The sequence below is a fragment of the Megachile rotundata genome, chromosome 9 (genome assembly GCF_050947335.1).
Source record: "Megachile rotundata isolate GNS110a chromosome 9, iyMegRotu1, whole genome shotgun sequence".
Classification (NCBI taxonomy): domain Eukaryota; kingdom Metazoa; phylum Arthropoda; class Insecta; order Hymenoptera; family Megachilidae; genus Megachile; species Megachile rotundata.
This window is the reverse complement of record NC_134991.1, coordinates 16,097,335-16,115,619: the sequence shown is the minus strand read 5'-3', so window position 1 is coordinate 16,115,619 and position 18,285 is coordinate 16,097,335. Positions and strand designations below refer to the sequence as shown.

Below are 18,285 nucleotides of genomic sequence, written 5' to 3'. Positions count from 1 at the left end.
ATGTTGCAAAAGGAAATAAAGTGTTAAAAGTCACGATTGCTCGACACGAGGAATGCGTAATCTGTATTTTCTCGTTCAATTAAAACGCATATACGCGCTCGTGTTCTATTAGCGCGACTCTTACGAGTACTTTGTTCGCATAAATTCAGCAGGATCGAACGAAGAGCGGAATAACAACTCGCGCGATCAAGGTAAAGCGAGAAAAAGAGGAGAAACACAGAGTGCATCGTGTGCGACGGTGCGGTAGGAAAGAGAGGTTCGGCGCGCGAGTAATTCGAGTAATTGCCGGACAATTACATTATCTAATTAACCTCGGAGGTCGAACCGAGCCAGTCACCGAGCACTGGCGGGTTCGTGATTGTCTCTCGTGGCGCAACGTTAATTATTATTGTTTACCATGCTTGGAATCGTTGTCGTGCCAGCTCCGACTGATCTTTCGATTCGCGGAAATTTTCAATTAAACTCTGGGGGAAAAGTATCGGACGTTTAAAAAAAAACGAAAGAAATCGATAAAGCACGATGGTCGACTACGACACGACGACCGTTCGGACGTGTCGCGTTGGCAGATCCGCGCGAAAGGAGTAAGACGATAGAAAAGCTGGTAGCTACGAGGTAATATCCGTGCATAATGCGTTGCAATCCATCTGGACACTAACGATCGGGTTGGTCAACGGAACAACCCTTGGAATTTGCCATTAATCTCGGTATAAATCATACGTCTCGCGATCGTGCGTTAGCTAGAACGCGTTGCGTTCGAAATGGCAATTACCGCTGGAATGACACGGCATTACGGACCATTTCGACGATATCGTCGTGAGACGATGCTTTCCCTGAATGCGGCCCTCACAGAAATTAATTTACCGTACTCGTGATCGCGGACGCACCGAGTAAAGTCGAACGAGGAGCGAAATTCTGCGACGATAACTTTTCTACAGTGTGTTGCCGCTCTGAAAAATAAAGCCCCCTGGATTTAATTATGTATTTTGTCCGACCGAAATTATGTTATTCGAGCGAGCGTGCACGGTCGTTTCGACTATGGTCGAATCGCGAAAGAACTACTTAATCGGTAGGATCGTGGCAGGGCGAGAGAGAGAGAGGGAAGACAGCAAAGTCGGTAGCTGATCGCGTAATGCGTGCGAAACGCGTGTTTAACGCGCGTACTCCGTGAAGAGACGATTACCGATTCGCTATACTGTCGTCGATCGAACCCTTCGTCGTTCCTTTTTCCTTCCTGCTCTCCTTTTCGCTCGTCCTTTCGAACGTCCGACCAACGCCACCGTCTAAATACACCGATTTTGATTTAACACGCTCCGGGAAAAAGTCCAATTCCCTTCTTACGCGATTTGTTTTGATCTAACACGAATCGGTTTACCGTATTATTTTTCAACCCGAATCCAATTTTTTATTATTCTATTATTCTCGTTACCAAGCGCGTCTTTTTTTAAAGTCCGGCATAAAAAAGGGGTGCAATTTCTTTGATTCGTTATAATAAAGGAGGAAGAGAAATTGCAGGCGATTCGAATCGTCGAGGATGCGGACGCGTAACGAGATTAACGAGAAGAGAAAGAACGCGAAATTAGGGGACGCTCGGATGCGTGCCGTGATTTTCGAGAGCGCTAATCTCATTTGCTAAGAGGCGAATATAACGGATCGAAGAAAGCTGGCGGCGTTTCTAATCGAGAGCATGACTCGTCGTCGGTCGATTAATGACAGGAGAAGTTACGAGGCTGGGATAGAGGATAGAATCAGGTAGGACGGGGAAGGCACTTGGTCGAAGCGAAGAAGGACAGGATCGAGAAAGCAGCGAAGAGAAGAGGTCCGTGGAACTGGTTCCGTTCCACGGATCACTGGAAACAATCATCCTTATTAAACTCACCACCGACCCACCCCACGGATATAAAGGTATTCTTCGGAATGATTTACCGGGAACCGTGTTCTGCCCTTTCGAACAGGTGGATCTTTTCGAGTAGATACCTCTCGAACGAACGATAAATTTTATACGTAAAACCTGCTGCTAGCGTTTCTTTCTCCTTCGTCCTCGCACGGACTAGAATCTATGGGAATGTAAAAACAAAAGGGGAACGCGAGAGGATAAGTAAGAAGAAAAAAAATAGAAAGAGAAAATGAAAAGCAATAGGGAGGAGTATTCTGGTTGGTAAGAGTTTGGTCGGATGATTAGTCGAGGACCGGTAGCTCGAGCCACACGATTCTAATCTAAATTAGATCTTAAGAGCTCGTAAAAGTAAGTGGATACGTTCGAAAGCTTACCAACATCCGCGCGTATCTGGATGTTTCATCGTACGAATCTTTTTGGTCCGTTCGATCGAGGAAATTAGATGATCGACCGATCACTTCGTTGACTATTTAAACCCTTCTTTTACATATAAAGGATCGCGCGAGTAAAGTTGTCGTGCAAGCAATTTACATGCTCCGTTTCAATTAAGGATTCGATACTTTTATACGTATTCGTAGCGTTCGAGAGACTCTTCGTGTTCTGAATATTAAATTTGCATCGATACCGTTGTGTTCGAAACAGCGTCGAGTCCACCTCGACTTTTCCTCGCAATTTCGACCGTTGTCGAAAGCTACCACGAAATAACTTTCGATAGAACCAATCGTACATATACGCTCCTCCGTAAAAGCGGCTAATGAATATGCATCGAGCAACGCTTACTTCCTCTCTCTCTCTCTTTCTCGGTCAGCTAGTCAATAAACCTAAGCGACCATAAAATCCAATTAGTGTGAAATTAATACGGCAACACGAGAGGCCGAAGCAACAAGAAACACGATGATCGAGAGAAGGAATTAGTTTGTACGAAAACGACAAAAAGATGCGTGTAACGAGCATGTGGACGCAGAGAGGAAATGATCCGCGCGAAAGAAATGATAGATTGCTATGAAATTGCTCGGGGAATTCGCAAAAATAAAGATACTGTTAAAAAATTGCAAAATTGAAACAAGAACGTACGAGCGGATGGAAGTTGGCCAGGTCGAGACAGCCACGGATTTCAGGTGGACAGGATGCCATGGACATTAGCCTTTATCTCGAAACGCGAGTCTGGACTTCGAATTTTTCGATAAGACGGGGCCACTCGTCCGTCTGGCGCGACCATAATAAGATAGCCCTTAAAATTTTTGCTCCAAGTATCCCTACGCTATGTCTGACCTGCTTCGTGCTTCCGAACAATTTTCATTCTCCATTTAAAATTATCCTTTAATTTGATCAACGTTGTCGCTGAAAATGCACTACGGCAAAAAGAACCAATAAAGTTCGTACGGTTGGCACGAACCGATCAAGTCGAAGAAAGAATCGACAATGAATTTTGATCGCTCGCGCTTCTCGTAGCGACGGTGCACCGTAGGTGTACCTGTTTTGGTGTTCCGCGCGTTCCTTCTAAGGTTCGTTAATTACGAGAACCCATACACCGTGGCCACAGGACCGGACCTATTACGAACGATTACACCGCTATTAGTTACCTACCGGGTGTTCCATGCCACGAAAGAAGGAACGAGAAAAGAAAGAAAAGAGAAAAAAGTCTAGCCAGATAGATTGCACTACACCCCATTGGCGGCACGTTGCTCTTTGCAACTGGATACAACAGCCGGGAACTTAATAACGCGAATCATCGTTTTGACGCGGCAAAAAAGAAATTTGCGTACCAATCATCGGCGTTCTTTTGCTTTTCTCGGTGTATCGAAGAAAGTACAAATCGAGTATCGATATTAAACGCTGCGACAACGAACAGAAGCCTCGCGATGAAATATTTGGGCTAGATAGGAAGTAATAGCCGGCTCTACGAGTTCCGCCGTATCTTGATCCCGTTACTCCAGAAGCCTGGAACTTGACAAACGCGACTAGACACCTCCTCTATCGTTCAGCCTCGAGATTCTAGACTCTAGAAGATCCGTGGACCCACGGGAGATATCGCTCGTAACTCTCGACGAAGAAGGACGATCCCGATAACGCGTCGGACGATCGTGTTTCAAAGTTTAATCGTGACACCGTTTAGAACGACCGACGGTAGCGAATTCGTTTCGTACGTACGCGTATACGCAACGAGAGTAACGAGAACTGCTTAGGACATACCTGGTGAACACGTCGGGATAATGAGTTCTCGAGAAAGCTTTCTCGAGTTCCTCCAGTTGGAAGCTTGTAAAGGTAGTTCTATATCTGCGTTGCTTCCTTTTCGGGGCAAAGTCGTCGACCTCGGCTTCGCTTTCAGGACTGGTCGGCGCTGCTCTAGGGTGGTTGCTCTCCTCCTCGGTTGCTCTCACCTCTTCCGTAGAGATTCCCATTTGAGTGGATTGAGGTGTCGTCGTAGTAGGTGGCGGCACCGATTGTTGCCGAGCTTGCTGGCTCACCTGTTGTGCGCTCGCTTGATTCACCTGGCTCGAGCTACTCGTGCTGCTCGCAGGACTCGTCTGCGGGACAGCTTGTTCGCCACCACCTCCTCCTCCTCCACCTCCTCGCGTTGAATGATCTGCGATCAAAAAGATCATTATTTATTTATTTATTCATTCTACGGATATAAACCCGATTAGAAATAACCGAAGTAACATAGTATAAGCTATAAAATCGTAAGATTAAGATAAAGATACGAGTTTTGCGAAACTCTTGACGCAACTTTTATAAGATAAGGAAGACGTCAAGTCAGTCACTAATTTTTCGTCGCGAGACAGGTACATAGTTCGCCGAGACTACCGACACGAAACGAGAATTGCGCGGTAAACTTGTCTAATTATTAGGGAAATTAATGCTACAACCTGTTAGATTGAGCGTAAGCGCGAAAAAGAGTATGGTCGTGCTGAAATCAACGATGAAAATTGCAAACGTCTCGACCCATTCACTTTACATCAACGTCAGCCGCTGTGCCTTCATAGAACTAGGATCGAGCATTCGCACGCACTGATGCAATACACAGCTCGTTTCAAAGAAGATGCGCAACGTTAACAGTGTCTCAGCTGTCGTCGGACCACCAACTTTGAATCGCTAACTTTTCGGGAAAGAAATTTCAATCGACGAAACGCGCAAGGAGTTTTCTACTCCGCTGAAATTTATAAGAAGAATCCGTAACATTGGACGTTTTTTTTGAAACAGTCGGTACAAGCTGTCTCGAGCGAGTGACGCGAAACGTTACGGACAGGTTCTGCTTGTTCGGAATAATCAACAAATGTTGAAAGCTACCATAAAGAATCGTGTACCCGACACATTGTAGATTCCTTAACATACTTATTAACACATTTTTCCGTTTATTAATATCTTTCATGAATACTGGATACATATCGAGATCGTTCGGTCCGTTTCGATCGTACGCAACAGCACGCGAGCACGCGGACACGGGGACACGGAGCAGGGGTAAAGAAGAGGACAGAGTTATCATTCCTTTCACCGACCTTGCTGCATTAATGATCCCTACGAGCCCACACTTCGGCACGTTCGATGCCGTGAGTGATCGTGTAACAGCACTCGATTTGCTTGTAACGACCAGAATCATTTTCACGCGCGATCGATACCTCGACATACCAATCGAACGATTCTACCTTGTGCTTACAAGCTGCTACTGATAATTCCTCTCCGCAATTTGCAAAGGCGCTTCGAACCGGTCCCTTCGTTTCCCCTCTAATCGCTTTCGACCGATTCTTGGATTTCGTAATCCTTCCGTTTCTCGACCGTACATTCGATCTAACCAAATATCTACGACCGGATACTTTCGCGATCGAACGTAGATTAAACGTTATCTAAATCAATCTGATATCTAAATCAATCCGTCGATTCGTAGCCGTGATACGTTTAATGCTTCGATTAAAAGCTCTTCTATTGTTCCCTTAAAACTCCTCGAAACGAGGGTTTATAATGAATTTAATCTCGTTACGGAAGAAATAGCGAGTAGAAGGAAAAAAGTAGAGGAAAGAGCAGAGCGGTTTGCAGCAGGTTTTATTAACAGCTGTTTTTAGCGGGGAGTCGATTTATCGGAAATGAGTTTATAATGTTAGTAGCCGGGGACGTAATGCGAACGATAAGGGAGATCTAAGCCCGACGGAAACCTTTTCTTTTCATTTTTCTTGGCTTTTGCCGTGGAATACGTATAGGTACGCGTAGCATCGTGCACGCAGCCCGGTTCTTCGCGTTACGTAGGTAGCCTTTTACATTATAATAGCATTAATGGGTTCGAAGCCGCGCATAATGCTCGTCCGTTCGTTCGTTGGCCGGTTTCGCTTCGTTATTAACTGAAAATTACCGAAACCGAAATCTAATTTCGCGTAAACACTGTAATTTTATGGCGGGAGGAAGCGACTCCTTCGTTTTTGGCCAGTCGAGAAAAGGCCGAGCTCCGAGTATTCTTTTTCTTCGACACGAATTTTTCGACGATTTTTATTCTCCCGAAATAGAATTTTGTGCGTTCCTATGACGAATGGGAAAACAACTTCCTGGTGTAAATTGTAGATACATTTTATTTTTGTATTATGCAGTTATCGAGTTATAATATCATTCGTGATACATTATCGCGGTGATTAACTTTGTATTTCCTGCATAACGGTTCTAAAGCAAACACATTTTCTGTCTCGAAGCAAAGGTGTGTTCCGATTATAAGAAAAATCGTCGGCAAGAAGTAAGCGACGATTGCTGTTCTCGTTAATTGACTCGTTGCCTATTGAAAATCTTCGACGTTAATTTATTTCGTCTCGAATCATACGTTTCATGTTGTTACAGTGTATCGTGAATACTCGATTAGATGCGTCACGCTCGATTAGATGCCTCGAATGGGGCGACTTCCGAGAGAGCGGCTTCAATATCTGCTAGTCATTTCTGTCATATTTGCACGGTGCCGTGTCTGTGTAACAGTCAACCGTACACTATCGCTCAAAAGTTTCTCGACACTTTCCTATCCGAAATTTTTCTTTCTTTGGGACTCGTTCGAAACAGGAAACTTCAATATTTTGCACGGAAGACGACGATGTAGTGCGAACTCTCGAGTTGAAACGCGTAAAAATTGTTTGTTCGGTTAGTTTGCTCCGAGACTTTCGAACGATAATGTACACACACATTGGTCAAATACATCACGCGTTTCGTGTATTATGGGATCAACGATTTATGGGCATACAAATTAGCCCGACGTAATAAACTAATTAGCCAACTCATTGAGGCCGCTTGAGTTTCTCGTGGACGTGTTATAATGGCAAAGTACGCCGCTACACTACTATGTATTGGAATGATGATCTTGCGTTACCGAGGTCTCGAGAATTTTCCACGATTTTACATGGCAAGATAAGTACACCTCGCGATCGTTTCTCACGCGAATCGATTAACGGTTGGTTACGTGGCCGCGCGAAAAGCGTTGCGCGCGAGTTTCGAAATTTTCAACCGAGTACCTTTTCTTTGCAGCATCGCGTTTGGCGTTGACGTTAACCTCTTTCATTTTCACGAGAAGAAATTAGAATAGCCGCGACTTAATCGCGATAACGGATCGAGTAAAGAGAGCTCCGATCGGAGTTTCGATACGCGCGAGTTCCTGTATGGCATGTACGTATTGTATTATAATCGAGCAAGATGGCCGTTTCGGAGAGATGGGTTGGTAGAAATCGTGGAATCGCGACGTCGGAGTAGCCGGGTTTTCGTTACATCGAAGAAGGTGTTTCTGCATCGAATCATACTTGCAAATTCTCGTTAATAGACGCGTCAATGCATCCTGCGACAAGGATCCAGCAACGGATGGACGTGTTCGATTTCTCGGCACGATAATAACAAGCAATTACGAATTATCGGCGATCCTTTGTGGCCGCTGGCTGCTCACGCGATACCGCCTTCTACTTCACCTCTTTCTCCTGTCCTTCTCCCTCTGCTCTTTCTCCCGCGTTATTTACTTTCCGGATGCAGGTTACGCCCGCACACGCGTTTAACTTTTCCCAAGTGAATTAATTAGCCCGTATAAACGTCTCGATGATAACTGGAACAATGCGCCGACTCGCATTGAGGGATTTTGAAAGATCGCGAAAACGAGATGAGAAGCGAAGCGGAGCGAGTAAAAGGATAGAGCTCGCTTTCGTACGTATTAAACCGATATTAGTTACGTACTGTGGGAATTATCTTCGACTCGATCGTAACGCCGTAATTAAGTCGGCGCGAACGAATCGCTTTTTTTCTCTTATTTGGATACGTGACGAGCGTGCGAGCGATAACTTTCGAGTTATTGAATAGGACTGAACGCGCTTCGAATTTGATCGTCGAAATCCTGTACGCGCCAACAGCTATTGCTTAATTACACGAGCTTACCCCGTCAACAGCGTTATAACGTTCAATTAAGGTGCTAATGGATCGAATTTCTCGCCGCATGGATCACCTGTACCACTCAATCCGGTTACCGACTATGCTCGCTACGCTTTACCCGTAAAACGCGTGACGATTTAACGTTCGGCTATACGACGCTTGCCTGTGCAACGCCTAAATGTGATTTAGCAATCATTTTTACCGAGCCGATAAACCTAATTCGATTTCGAAACGTTGTGTCGCCGCTGTATTCGCTTGTATTTCATGAAACGCGATAAAGGCAATTAAATGCTTGTGTCGTAATTAGCGGACTGCGGATAAATATATTTCCAAAAGAACGTTATTTGAATTGCGCGATCGACTTTAACATAATTAATCAAATTGTATGCGAGTTAGTCCGATCGTCACTCGAATGCATTATTTATTAAGCGCTTAGTTTTTAGATAACGTTTCTTCGAAGTTGCCCGATAAAAAGATGTATTTACATGGTAATACAGTTTAATACATTCAGTATTACTTTAAAGATAATTAAGTTTCTTAGTATATAAAGTGTATTACGTCGTAACATTTATACCGGTTTTTTAGCATTTAAACATGCTGAAATAATAGCCCGAAGCGATTGCAATTTGCAGATTACTTTATTTGTTGCAGAGCGTTGATTAACGATTTAATGTTCGCGGAATCAATCAACCGTGGAAAATTGATCGATCATCGATCGTTTCAAAATCCAAAGGTACCTCTTTGTGCATAAAAATTCACGGTGGTTTATCCAGTTTGATAGTTGCTCGAGATCTTGTAATTCTCTTCCTTTCGCGTTCGTCTCGCAAGATTATCAAGAATAACCTTCGTATCGGTTTCTAACATTTCCCAAATGCGCTTCGCGTTTCCACGGTTCGAACGTTTCTTCGGGTATTTACGTAAATGGCTAAAGAATAGTCGGAGAAACGTGTCGATCGTTGAACGTAAATATTTCGTATCGATAATATTATCGATATAAAAATTGAAGGCTCGAAGAGTGGGCACTCGGGTTCCGATTGGTTTATCCTTTGAGGTAATCGAAACTCTGGAGTTTAGGTCGATTCAACGAGCCGAACAACATTCTGTCGGTCGATCGTCGATAGCGATCAGCAAACGATCATTAAGCAGATCCTGAAAGCCGCGTGGTACACACGATAAATCACGTTGGCCACCGATGTGCAATTTACCAGCGCACTAACGTAATTGCACGCATCCTAATCTACATCTAAATACGCAGAGCCACGGGAACACGTACTTGCCTCGTCATAAATTGCCGATAGACTCTCTTGCTTTCGATTTGCGATCAGTTCGTTGAACCTTCTATCGTTACATCATATATCGATAGTATTTTTTTCGGCTATTATTTCCCCGATCGAGCGATTCAATTTTCTGTATATCTCTGTCAAGATCTGGATACGATCAAGAGTTTATTAACGCGCGAGTTGCCGCGGTTCGATTCGATACGAATTATTCGGGACACGATGGTTAATTTCGCGAACGGACATATGCACATGTGAACAAAACGAGGACAGTGTCGTGAACGATGACGACGAGAACATCAGACTGCATTCGACATTAAACAGTTTCTGTTCTTTTCATTTTTCCTCTTTCTCTGTTAGTACAGTTGTAGTCGTCAGGACTTAAGTACAATCACAATTATCTACGGCAGTTAATTATCCGCAATGTTAGCATTAATTACTAAATTGCATCGTTGCTTCTACACTCGGTGTATCACGGCCGTCGCGCGTGGAAAATTGCTCTTGTACGAGGCGTTGAAAAAGTTTAATAGAAACTGATAATTATTCGTAATTCCGGACATAAATTTCAGAGATCCGACGAGAGTCGATCGTGTTTAATCACGGATAGTCTCTGATGGATAATCGAGGAGTGGTACGATGAATTTCTTAATTTGCTTATCTATTAAAAATAAGGGCGTAAATGAGTTCTCTTCCAATCAACGCGATCAGTTTTTCGATAAAGATGCTGATAATCGCGTAAATTGTTAAAGTCTCGTTAAGTAAAAAAAATTGTCAAATTATCACGCGAAATAATTTTGTAATTAGTGTTTCGTACTCCACGCTGTCCTTTGTCTGTTTTATGCTATCTAGTTAATTCGCATGTCATAAATAATAGATTTATTCCGTTGGTTAAGCGATAGACGCAATTACGATTCAGGAAAATATGCTTCATCTTTTGCATGTACATAAATTAAAAATATTCTTATATTTTTATCGCTCTCTTTTTGCGACAATAAATAAGCAATAATTTCAACGTTTTCTAATTCCTAAGTTAAACTGCTTTTTCAATTGTAGACGCACGCGTAGCCTCTATCTTTCAGCGTTATCTTCGTCCTTGTTCGCCATGTTTTTCCCCCAGTTATTTTCCACAATGTAAATATTTCGCGGTATTCGCGAATTATAAGGTAATCGTCGCGAACGGTTAGCGCGAAGATAGGCTGGAAGAAGGTACGGGGAATAAAAGAACAAAGACAAAAGCGCGGAACGGAGACAGGTGTATACAAAGAGGTTGCGAAGAAGCGACCACGGTCTCGTTGATTAATGGCGGGTAATTACGTTTTTTCTTGCTGTCCGTGTAATTGTTAATAATTGAACGTAATCGTAATGCCTTTTTAATCGCATTAGCTGCCGCGGTGGATTACGCAACGGCATAGAATCGCTGAACGTTCCGACATTTTCTCAGCCGGAAGCGCGTCGTCGCGCCGTCCGGTTTTTTGACGTCCACGGAATTACGCGTACCGTTTCGTGACACGAAACATTCGCAAAGATTTGCCTGTAAATTTTCCACGAATCCACGTACGCCGTATTAACAGTTTCCCAACCGAGTCGGTAAATCTGTTAGCTTTACGGTGAAAATGTCTACTCGGTTCTCCAGGTCAGGGTGTTTTAATCTTCGAATGCTCGAGCGAAAGAGCCGGTACTCGAAACGAGCGTTACAGACAAATTTCGAGCGAGGTGTACGTAAACGGCGCTGCTTAAAATCATGATGTAGCCATTCCAGGATGGCAGCCTCGTTTGTTGCCGCGCGTTGAAACCGGGCGTCACGAGGAATTATTATAGTTCCGTGGCGGAAGTACGTTATTCGTCGCTGGGTTTTTTGTTCTCTCTAGAGAGAATAATAACAGCGTTGCAGCGGGACGGTGCAGCGGGGCGCGAATAAAAGGACGGCTGTTTTGCATAATCGTCGACGCGTATACCCGACGGTGTAATCAAGAAATGAGGCAGCTTTTTGGAAGCGGCCAAGCGGCCTGGCAAATTTCAGCTTGTACGTCGTCGATGAACGCCGTTGCATGCCTCTTCGCGGACCGATCTCTCTTTCGTCTCATTAAGTCGATCTCTTTTCTCACGAACAAAAGGGATTTATAACCAACTAGCCTATAAACGCATCGACGGTTACCGTCGAATCACTAGGCGTTTACCGTCGATCGCGCTGGATTCTCGCTGCATTATCATCTTTATACGGACATTCGGCGCTTGCTCTCGGTTCGCAACGTCTATCCTGTTTCCGATAATGCAGCGAGGTAACGTTCTTCGAGAGATCGTCGCTTTCGTTCGGCAATATTATGATAGTCGAAGGTAAAATCAATCGGCTTTCGCGGTTGATATTTCCGTAATTAATACGGGCTCGTAAATTATCGAACGAGCAGAGATCAGCTTCGTTAAAGAATCCACACGCCGTTGCACGAGTGGAAAGGAAACAGAGAGGAGGGGGAAAGTGGTAATCTGGTTTTCTACCGGTTTTCCAAATCCACTTACGCATCGTTATGTCGTATACATCGAGAACCTCGTTTCTTTTCCGTCGTGAATCAACTTGTTTGATTTATGCGCGACGGTTAAGGACCGATTTACTCTACCGCCGTCGATACTCTATCTAGTCATCGATCATAGCCGCTACGAGTAACGGCTATGCATTGTGCACGTAGGACTCGCAACAACGTCACGATCGTTCCAGCGATATCTGCTTACGTTAACGAGCGTCGATTTTCAAATTCATCCCCCGATCGTTGCTCTTGTCTCGTCAGGGGTGAACAACGTAATGTACTTTCCAGCGTGTCAACGATTTTTACCGGCATTAGGTCGACGACCCGTTAAAAACGACCTCGTACGACACGATGGGCAACGACGTTTCCAAACCGAGCGTTTAGACCTTCGTCTCGCGATCCACCGTGTCTCGGCGTACCATTGTTTTCGCCTTTCCAACGGAATTCTAATTAAGGAGATCGTCGGATAGGCCAGAAGAGCGTCGCCTGGCGTCTAGCGAGGCGAGCAGGGTTATTAGACTTTTTTTTTGTTCCCTTGAACTGCTCGCGACGGGAGGGAAAGAGAGAAGCGAGTAGGGAGGCCGAGGCCTGCAATTATTATTCAATTTCCGTAATTGCACTTATCTTAAGTCGATGTCACAATCGCTCAACCGAGTTTCGCGTTCGTGTGTGCATCTCGTGCGCGTACACCTCCTTCTCGCGTGTATCGCGCGCTGACAAAGCGTTGCAAGTAGCACATTAGTGCACGGAGTGGGTGGGGATAATTTTCGAATCACCTCGATATTCCTGCAGTTTTCTTCGCCACGAACTCGAGCGTTTCTTTTAAAGAGTCTAATGTTAATTATTTTTTTGATTTTATTCGGAAAGTAGCGTTACATTTTCGTGGTGCGTTTTCCAAGCTATTATAGGTTCATCAGGTGTCCGAAAGGCCATTGTTTGCCAGTCAGCGTCAAGATCCTCCGGTAGATTCAGGAAGAGTACGACTAGCGCAATTGTCGCTCGATAAGGATCGTCGTCTCCGTCGTTGTCATCGTTTGCGACGACATGCGTCCTTTTAATCGCGTTCCGAAAGCCTGCCAAGCGCATCGAGGCGACAACCTGTCGCGACCCCTTACGCCTTACGTTCTACGCGAGGTCTCGCGACACCGTAACAATTAGTCGAGGTAGCCGTGAATCGTCGTTAAGCGTACGATGCAGGATATCCTCTATAGTCGTCCATAAAGTCGAAGAAGATATCCGCGATTAGTATTGTAGCAATTATGGCACCGAGATCTCACGTTTTCTTCTCTTCCCTACTTTCCCACGATGTTTCGAATTTCCACCTCGCGAGTTTCCTTCACGACCGAATGTTTTTTCGTCGAAAACCGACACCTCGATTCGACGATCGTTCCGCTCGTTATCAATTAACGATACGAGATTCCGAGTAGACGCTCTCGTGGAATCGTTTATCGAAAAAGCATTTTTAGGCAAGAAAACAACGACGGTCTGCCCATCCGTTGGTCACAGATCGTGATCCGTAGAAATGGTCCGGACGTCGCAAAAATTCCCAACGGCAGAAGTTTCCGATTCCAATTCCATCTCTCGGCCGCAGTTCCTTTTCTTTAATCTTCTCCCGCGGGCAACTTCTTCTCTCCTGGTTCGTGGAAGCCGGGAGGATTAACCCGTCACAGATTCGGTGTAGGCCCTGGGACCAATTTACTACCTTTCTCTTTCTATCCGTCCGTTGTTCTCTCGGTCTCGCCAACGAGCCGCTCGCTCTACCACGGGCTTTCAACGAAGCCGGGTGTCGGGTTCTCGGAGTTTCACGGTGGTTTTCGTGGCGCTATCCTACTGCTATCTGGAGGCGCGCGGTAATGTGCTTGCCTTGTCCCCGATTAATCCGAGTCCTCAGGACCACTCTCGACTACAGATACCCGCGTGTCCTTCGACAGTGGCGGTCAAAACGCCGCTTCGAATCTTTTTTTCCCCTAGCGACCACCGTTGCGGAGGAATTCAACTCGATCTGTCCCGTGTACTTCGAATTTGCCCTGTTTCTCGGATCGAATCGTCTCCTTAGACGAACCGTTTGCTCCCCGTTAGAAAGATCCTTTAACTTTCGCAAGCTTTCCGCTTCGAATTCCTCCGGCCGATTTCGGATAGGTTTTGCGCGAAACAATGCTGCGGTCGTAGCGGTGGATGGAGCGGTTCAACGCTTTTTATAATGGAAGTCGTTTGTCGTTTTCGTTTTGCAAATTTTATACTATTTCTTTAAATGTTATTTCTTGGACGCGCGGAATCTTTATTTAGACGGCGAAACGGCAGAGTTATTAATTGGTTCGTAAGAAACCGCGAAAGGTATCTTCGTCGAAGAGGCCTTACTACAGGTGTTACGTCCTGCGGTGTGTCGCGTCGTTTACGTCCCACCCCATAGGATAATCGGATGTTATCTGTGACGCGGAATGTCGGCCTGGGTACGAAATACAAATAAGGTCTCGTGGAAGTCCCGACTTCGAATTAGGATCGAGAACCTTTTAGATGTTATCTGAGATTGGCGCACGCTGTGGAGCCACGCGCCCGTTCGTAAGAAGACATTTTTCACCGGTGCACCCTGGAAACTTGCGGCCGTCTAATTGACCGGCCTGTCGACAACTTGTCCGGCAATAAAAATCCATTGGCGCGAGATTTAATCGAACCGACGCGTTCGCGCTGCAAATTGTCAAACTTCTTATCGCGTACTTTCTAATACTCGGAATCGAATTGTTCGTATCTGAAAAATGAAACTGTTACAAAACTATACGAGACATTCAGACGAAAAATGCGAACGAACGGGACGCAACGATCGAATAAGAATCGATCTGGACCGAAGTTGCATTATTTTCGAATCAACGTCGCGTTTAGAAAAGTTGTTTCGCGAGCAATTAAATCCAAGAGAAGTTTATAATCCAGGCCGTGAAGCACGATTCTCCGTATCTTGACATTCCAGCGTGACGTTCTCGGAACGTGATCGTTTAGCGGCCATACGGGAGCAATTCATCGAGACAACGCATTCCGCTGTCTAATCCGTTTAACATAAAACCGCCGTCTCTTCTTCTGTGCTTGTTTCTTCTCTCTTTCCTCTTTTTTCTTTTCACGAAAGAATCTACACGCGACGAGTCAATTCTCTGGATCCCCGGGGGAACAACGTTCCGATCGCGACAACGGAAACCACCGTAGCCGATGGGTGGTCAACGAATTCTCCGACCGTTCGAGACGAAAGGAACATCCAACGAGTGGACAGACTTCAAAATAGAAAGCTGCCGTTTTCTACGGCTCCTCCAAACGTGCCACGAACGTCTTCTTTTTTCTTCCTTTTCGTTGCCGATAATTTCATGGCTCTACGCGTCGATTTTGTTTCTCGATTTTAACTAAACCGAACGGATCTTCCCGAAAAGACAAAGCGCGTCTAAGAGCAAAGTCATTTTTCTTCTACAAAGTCTTCTGTAACTTTGTCGTGCACGAAGCACGGTTTTTGTTGTTTCGCACTAAGGGTACTTCGTCCCCGACATTATTTTTCCATTCCGCGTTTGAACGCATCGCTGCGCACCGGTGTTGTGGCTCGTCACGACTCGAGAAGGCTGTTCGAAGAAGACACCGGTCTGTCTCGGTGTTTTAAAAACGATATTATTATTTATTGTTAGGCGATAAATCTCGACACGATCGATTCAATTAAGATCGAACGCGGTTATTACTCGTCTACAGTCGGAGGGAAAAAATGATGTTTCCTTAGCGGTATTTCCAGAACAAACGGAAGAGCAATTTTTCCATCATAAGGTCTCTCCATAGGCACTCGATAGCGATCCGATCGGTAAGGAGCAGTTTTTGCGAATCCCTGGAGCGACGGAAGCACTTAATGCATCATTTCTAGCGACACTCGGGCAACGATTTCTTTTTCCTATCGTTTGCCAGGGTGGGAAGGGCTCCATAAAAGTCCGCACAGGTGTTCGACCTAACCGTGGCGAGCTTCGAGGAATCGGCTAAAGTTTCTTCTTCGTCCGTGTCGGAACCTTATAGGAGATCGTAGCCGCGCGGATTCCCCAACTACGCTCGTCGGAGGCGCAAGAAAACCTGGAAGATTATCGAGTTGCCGATCAACCGTCGAGATCCCTTGCCTCTGGATCGTGGCGTCTATCGACTTCTGCTCTCGCTTCATGAATTAAAGAGGGAGGCGAGCACCATCGGCGATGACAAGCTGACGTAGCCTAGCGTTTCTTGCTCGCCTTTCGTACGCCTCGATTTCCACTCGAACGAGCCGTATGATCGGCTTCGCCGTCGTTTTGCGGTAATTGTTCCCTGCTCCGAGTTGTTCGCTGCCGATCGTCGTCTTGCCTTTGGTGCCATTAAGAGCTTTCCAGCCACGTCTTCCTCTTTACAACTTTTGTCCCTCGTGTTTTCTATTTCCTTCTCTTTCTCTTTCTCCTTCTTGCTCCTTCTTTTCAATCTCTATCTACCCTTGTCGTCGGTTTGCCCCTTTCTTTAGATGGACCGTCCGGTTTTTGTTCGCGGGAACACATCCTGATTGGTAGTTCCTTGATGAAGACGTCCAGCGGAACGCACGCTCGACAAAACTCGCGATACCTTTAATCGCATTATCCGGTTCCGAGATTCTGTGTTTTGTCAAGGTTCCGATCGTCCTAAAATGTTTAATCGGCTACTCGATGCCAAGTCTTCGTTTAATTGCTAAACGGTAGAGCAAAGATTTTTGTCGAAAATCGAAAAATCTGTAAGCAACAGCTCGACTGTACTTCTCTAAGCGTTTTCGTCCTTTTCTCACGGATCGATCGGTTTTCCCTCGCGAATGTACGCGGAAGCGATAAGAAAGTCGCTTTGGCCGGTACACGGAGGCGATATCGCGTCTCATTGGCTGGCAATTACGTCGAGCGATTATCTCCTGGAAGATGCAACGGAAGGTATTTTTCGCGCGTTTCTTTGCCCGCTTAATTACAAATTATCCGTAGCGGTGTTCGTAATGTTGGTCTATCGGCGTCTTGTACAATTAAATATACGTTTACGACGCTAGGCGTACACGCGGGAAACTGGCACGTGTGAATTAGCTCTCGGCCTCGCTCGAACACAGCGGCAACGTGTTTTCATCGAGTCGCTTAACGATCGATGCATATTTACATATTCAACATTGGAAAACGATAATCTCGCTCGCTCAACGCCAAGCATTCGCGAACACCGGGTTTTTGCAGCCTCCGCGATTTGCATGCACGGATTTCTGTGTCGTTGAATAGACTGTTGCGGACATAATAAGAAAATTAGCATACGTTACCAAAGATAATTGCAAATAATGACGCGGTGAAGCGGGTAAAGTAGTCGCGCGTTTTTGCGCCAACGACGGGCGTAGAACGAGTATGGAAACGAGGCGTTAGAAAATAATTTCTTCGTTGCTAACGTGTCGAGCGAGCTCGTGGATCGGAAACGCTGTTGAGAATCGGATTATCGATCGTTTCTTTAATCGAACATAATTGTCAACTCGTTCTATAATACGTCGTTTCGTATGTTAATTCGAATGAACGATAACGAATAAGATCGTTGTATCGTAGCGAATATAATTACCGATTTATCGAGTCAATTTTTCCCGGCTGTAACATTGTTGACGCGTTCGTTAGCCGTACAGGTTTTTTTCAACCGGCTATACACCGGTTGATTATCTCGGGGCGTTAATAAATACTTTTGTCATCGTTGGTTAATGTATCAGCGGCCCGAGGGACGAAGGAATACTCGCGACGCGGAAAGAGGGACGAAGACGAAACGTGAACGGGAAAGGGCGAGTATCGGTCTCGCGAGGGGTACGATGTGCGACGGTATGCGTGCACGATTCGAAGCCCGAGGGCATACTTTTAATTTCGCGGGGCCCATTATGAAAAGTGATATGCACCATTCGGAAATAAATAGCCAGCAGCGAGCTCACGTGCTTTTTGTAATGTGCCGGAGCAAGTTGCGAGCGGGCAACGCTGGATATAGAGGGGGGATAGCGAGGAAAATGAGCGCCGGTATGGTGGCAGGTAGTGGTTATCTCTTGGCTGAGCTCCCAGTTAATGACAACCCCTGGTCCAAGCCTTTGCCCTGCCTATCCCGTGTATATCAGCTGTCTCTACCGTTTCGCATCTTCTTACGACCGACTTTCGTGATTTCGTTTAGCGATTTCGCCTCGTTGCCTCTACCTCTGCTACTTCTTCTTTTTTCCCCTCTTCCTCCTCTT

At 45.5% G+C, this 18,285-nt stretch overlaps 2 protein-coding genes across 2 annotated transcripts in view; one reads left to right on the top strand and one right to left on the bottom strand.

The window, feature by feature from the left end:
• LOC143265129 (uncharacterized) overlaps positions 1–18,285 on the top strand; it is a 73,617-nt gene that overhangs the window by 21,184 nt on the left and 34,148 nt on the right. The window lies entirely within an intron of this gene.
• The window catches only part of LOC100882275 (homeobox protein aristaless), a 59,311-nt gene that overhangs the window by 8,171 nt on the left and 32,855 nt on the right, over positions 1–18,285 (bottom strand). The window contains exon 2 of the mRNA XM_012296430.2: positions 4,088–4,481. Within this exon, the coding sequence (XP_012151820.1) occupies positions 4,088–4,481 (394 nt within the window). The remainder of the gene's footprint in view (positions 1–4,087; positions 4,482–18,285) is intronic.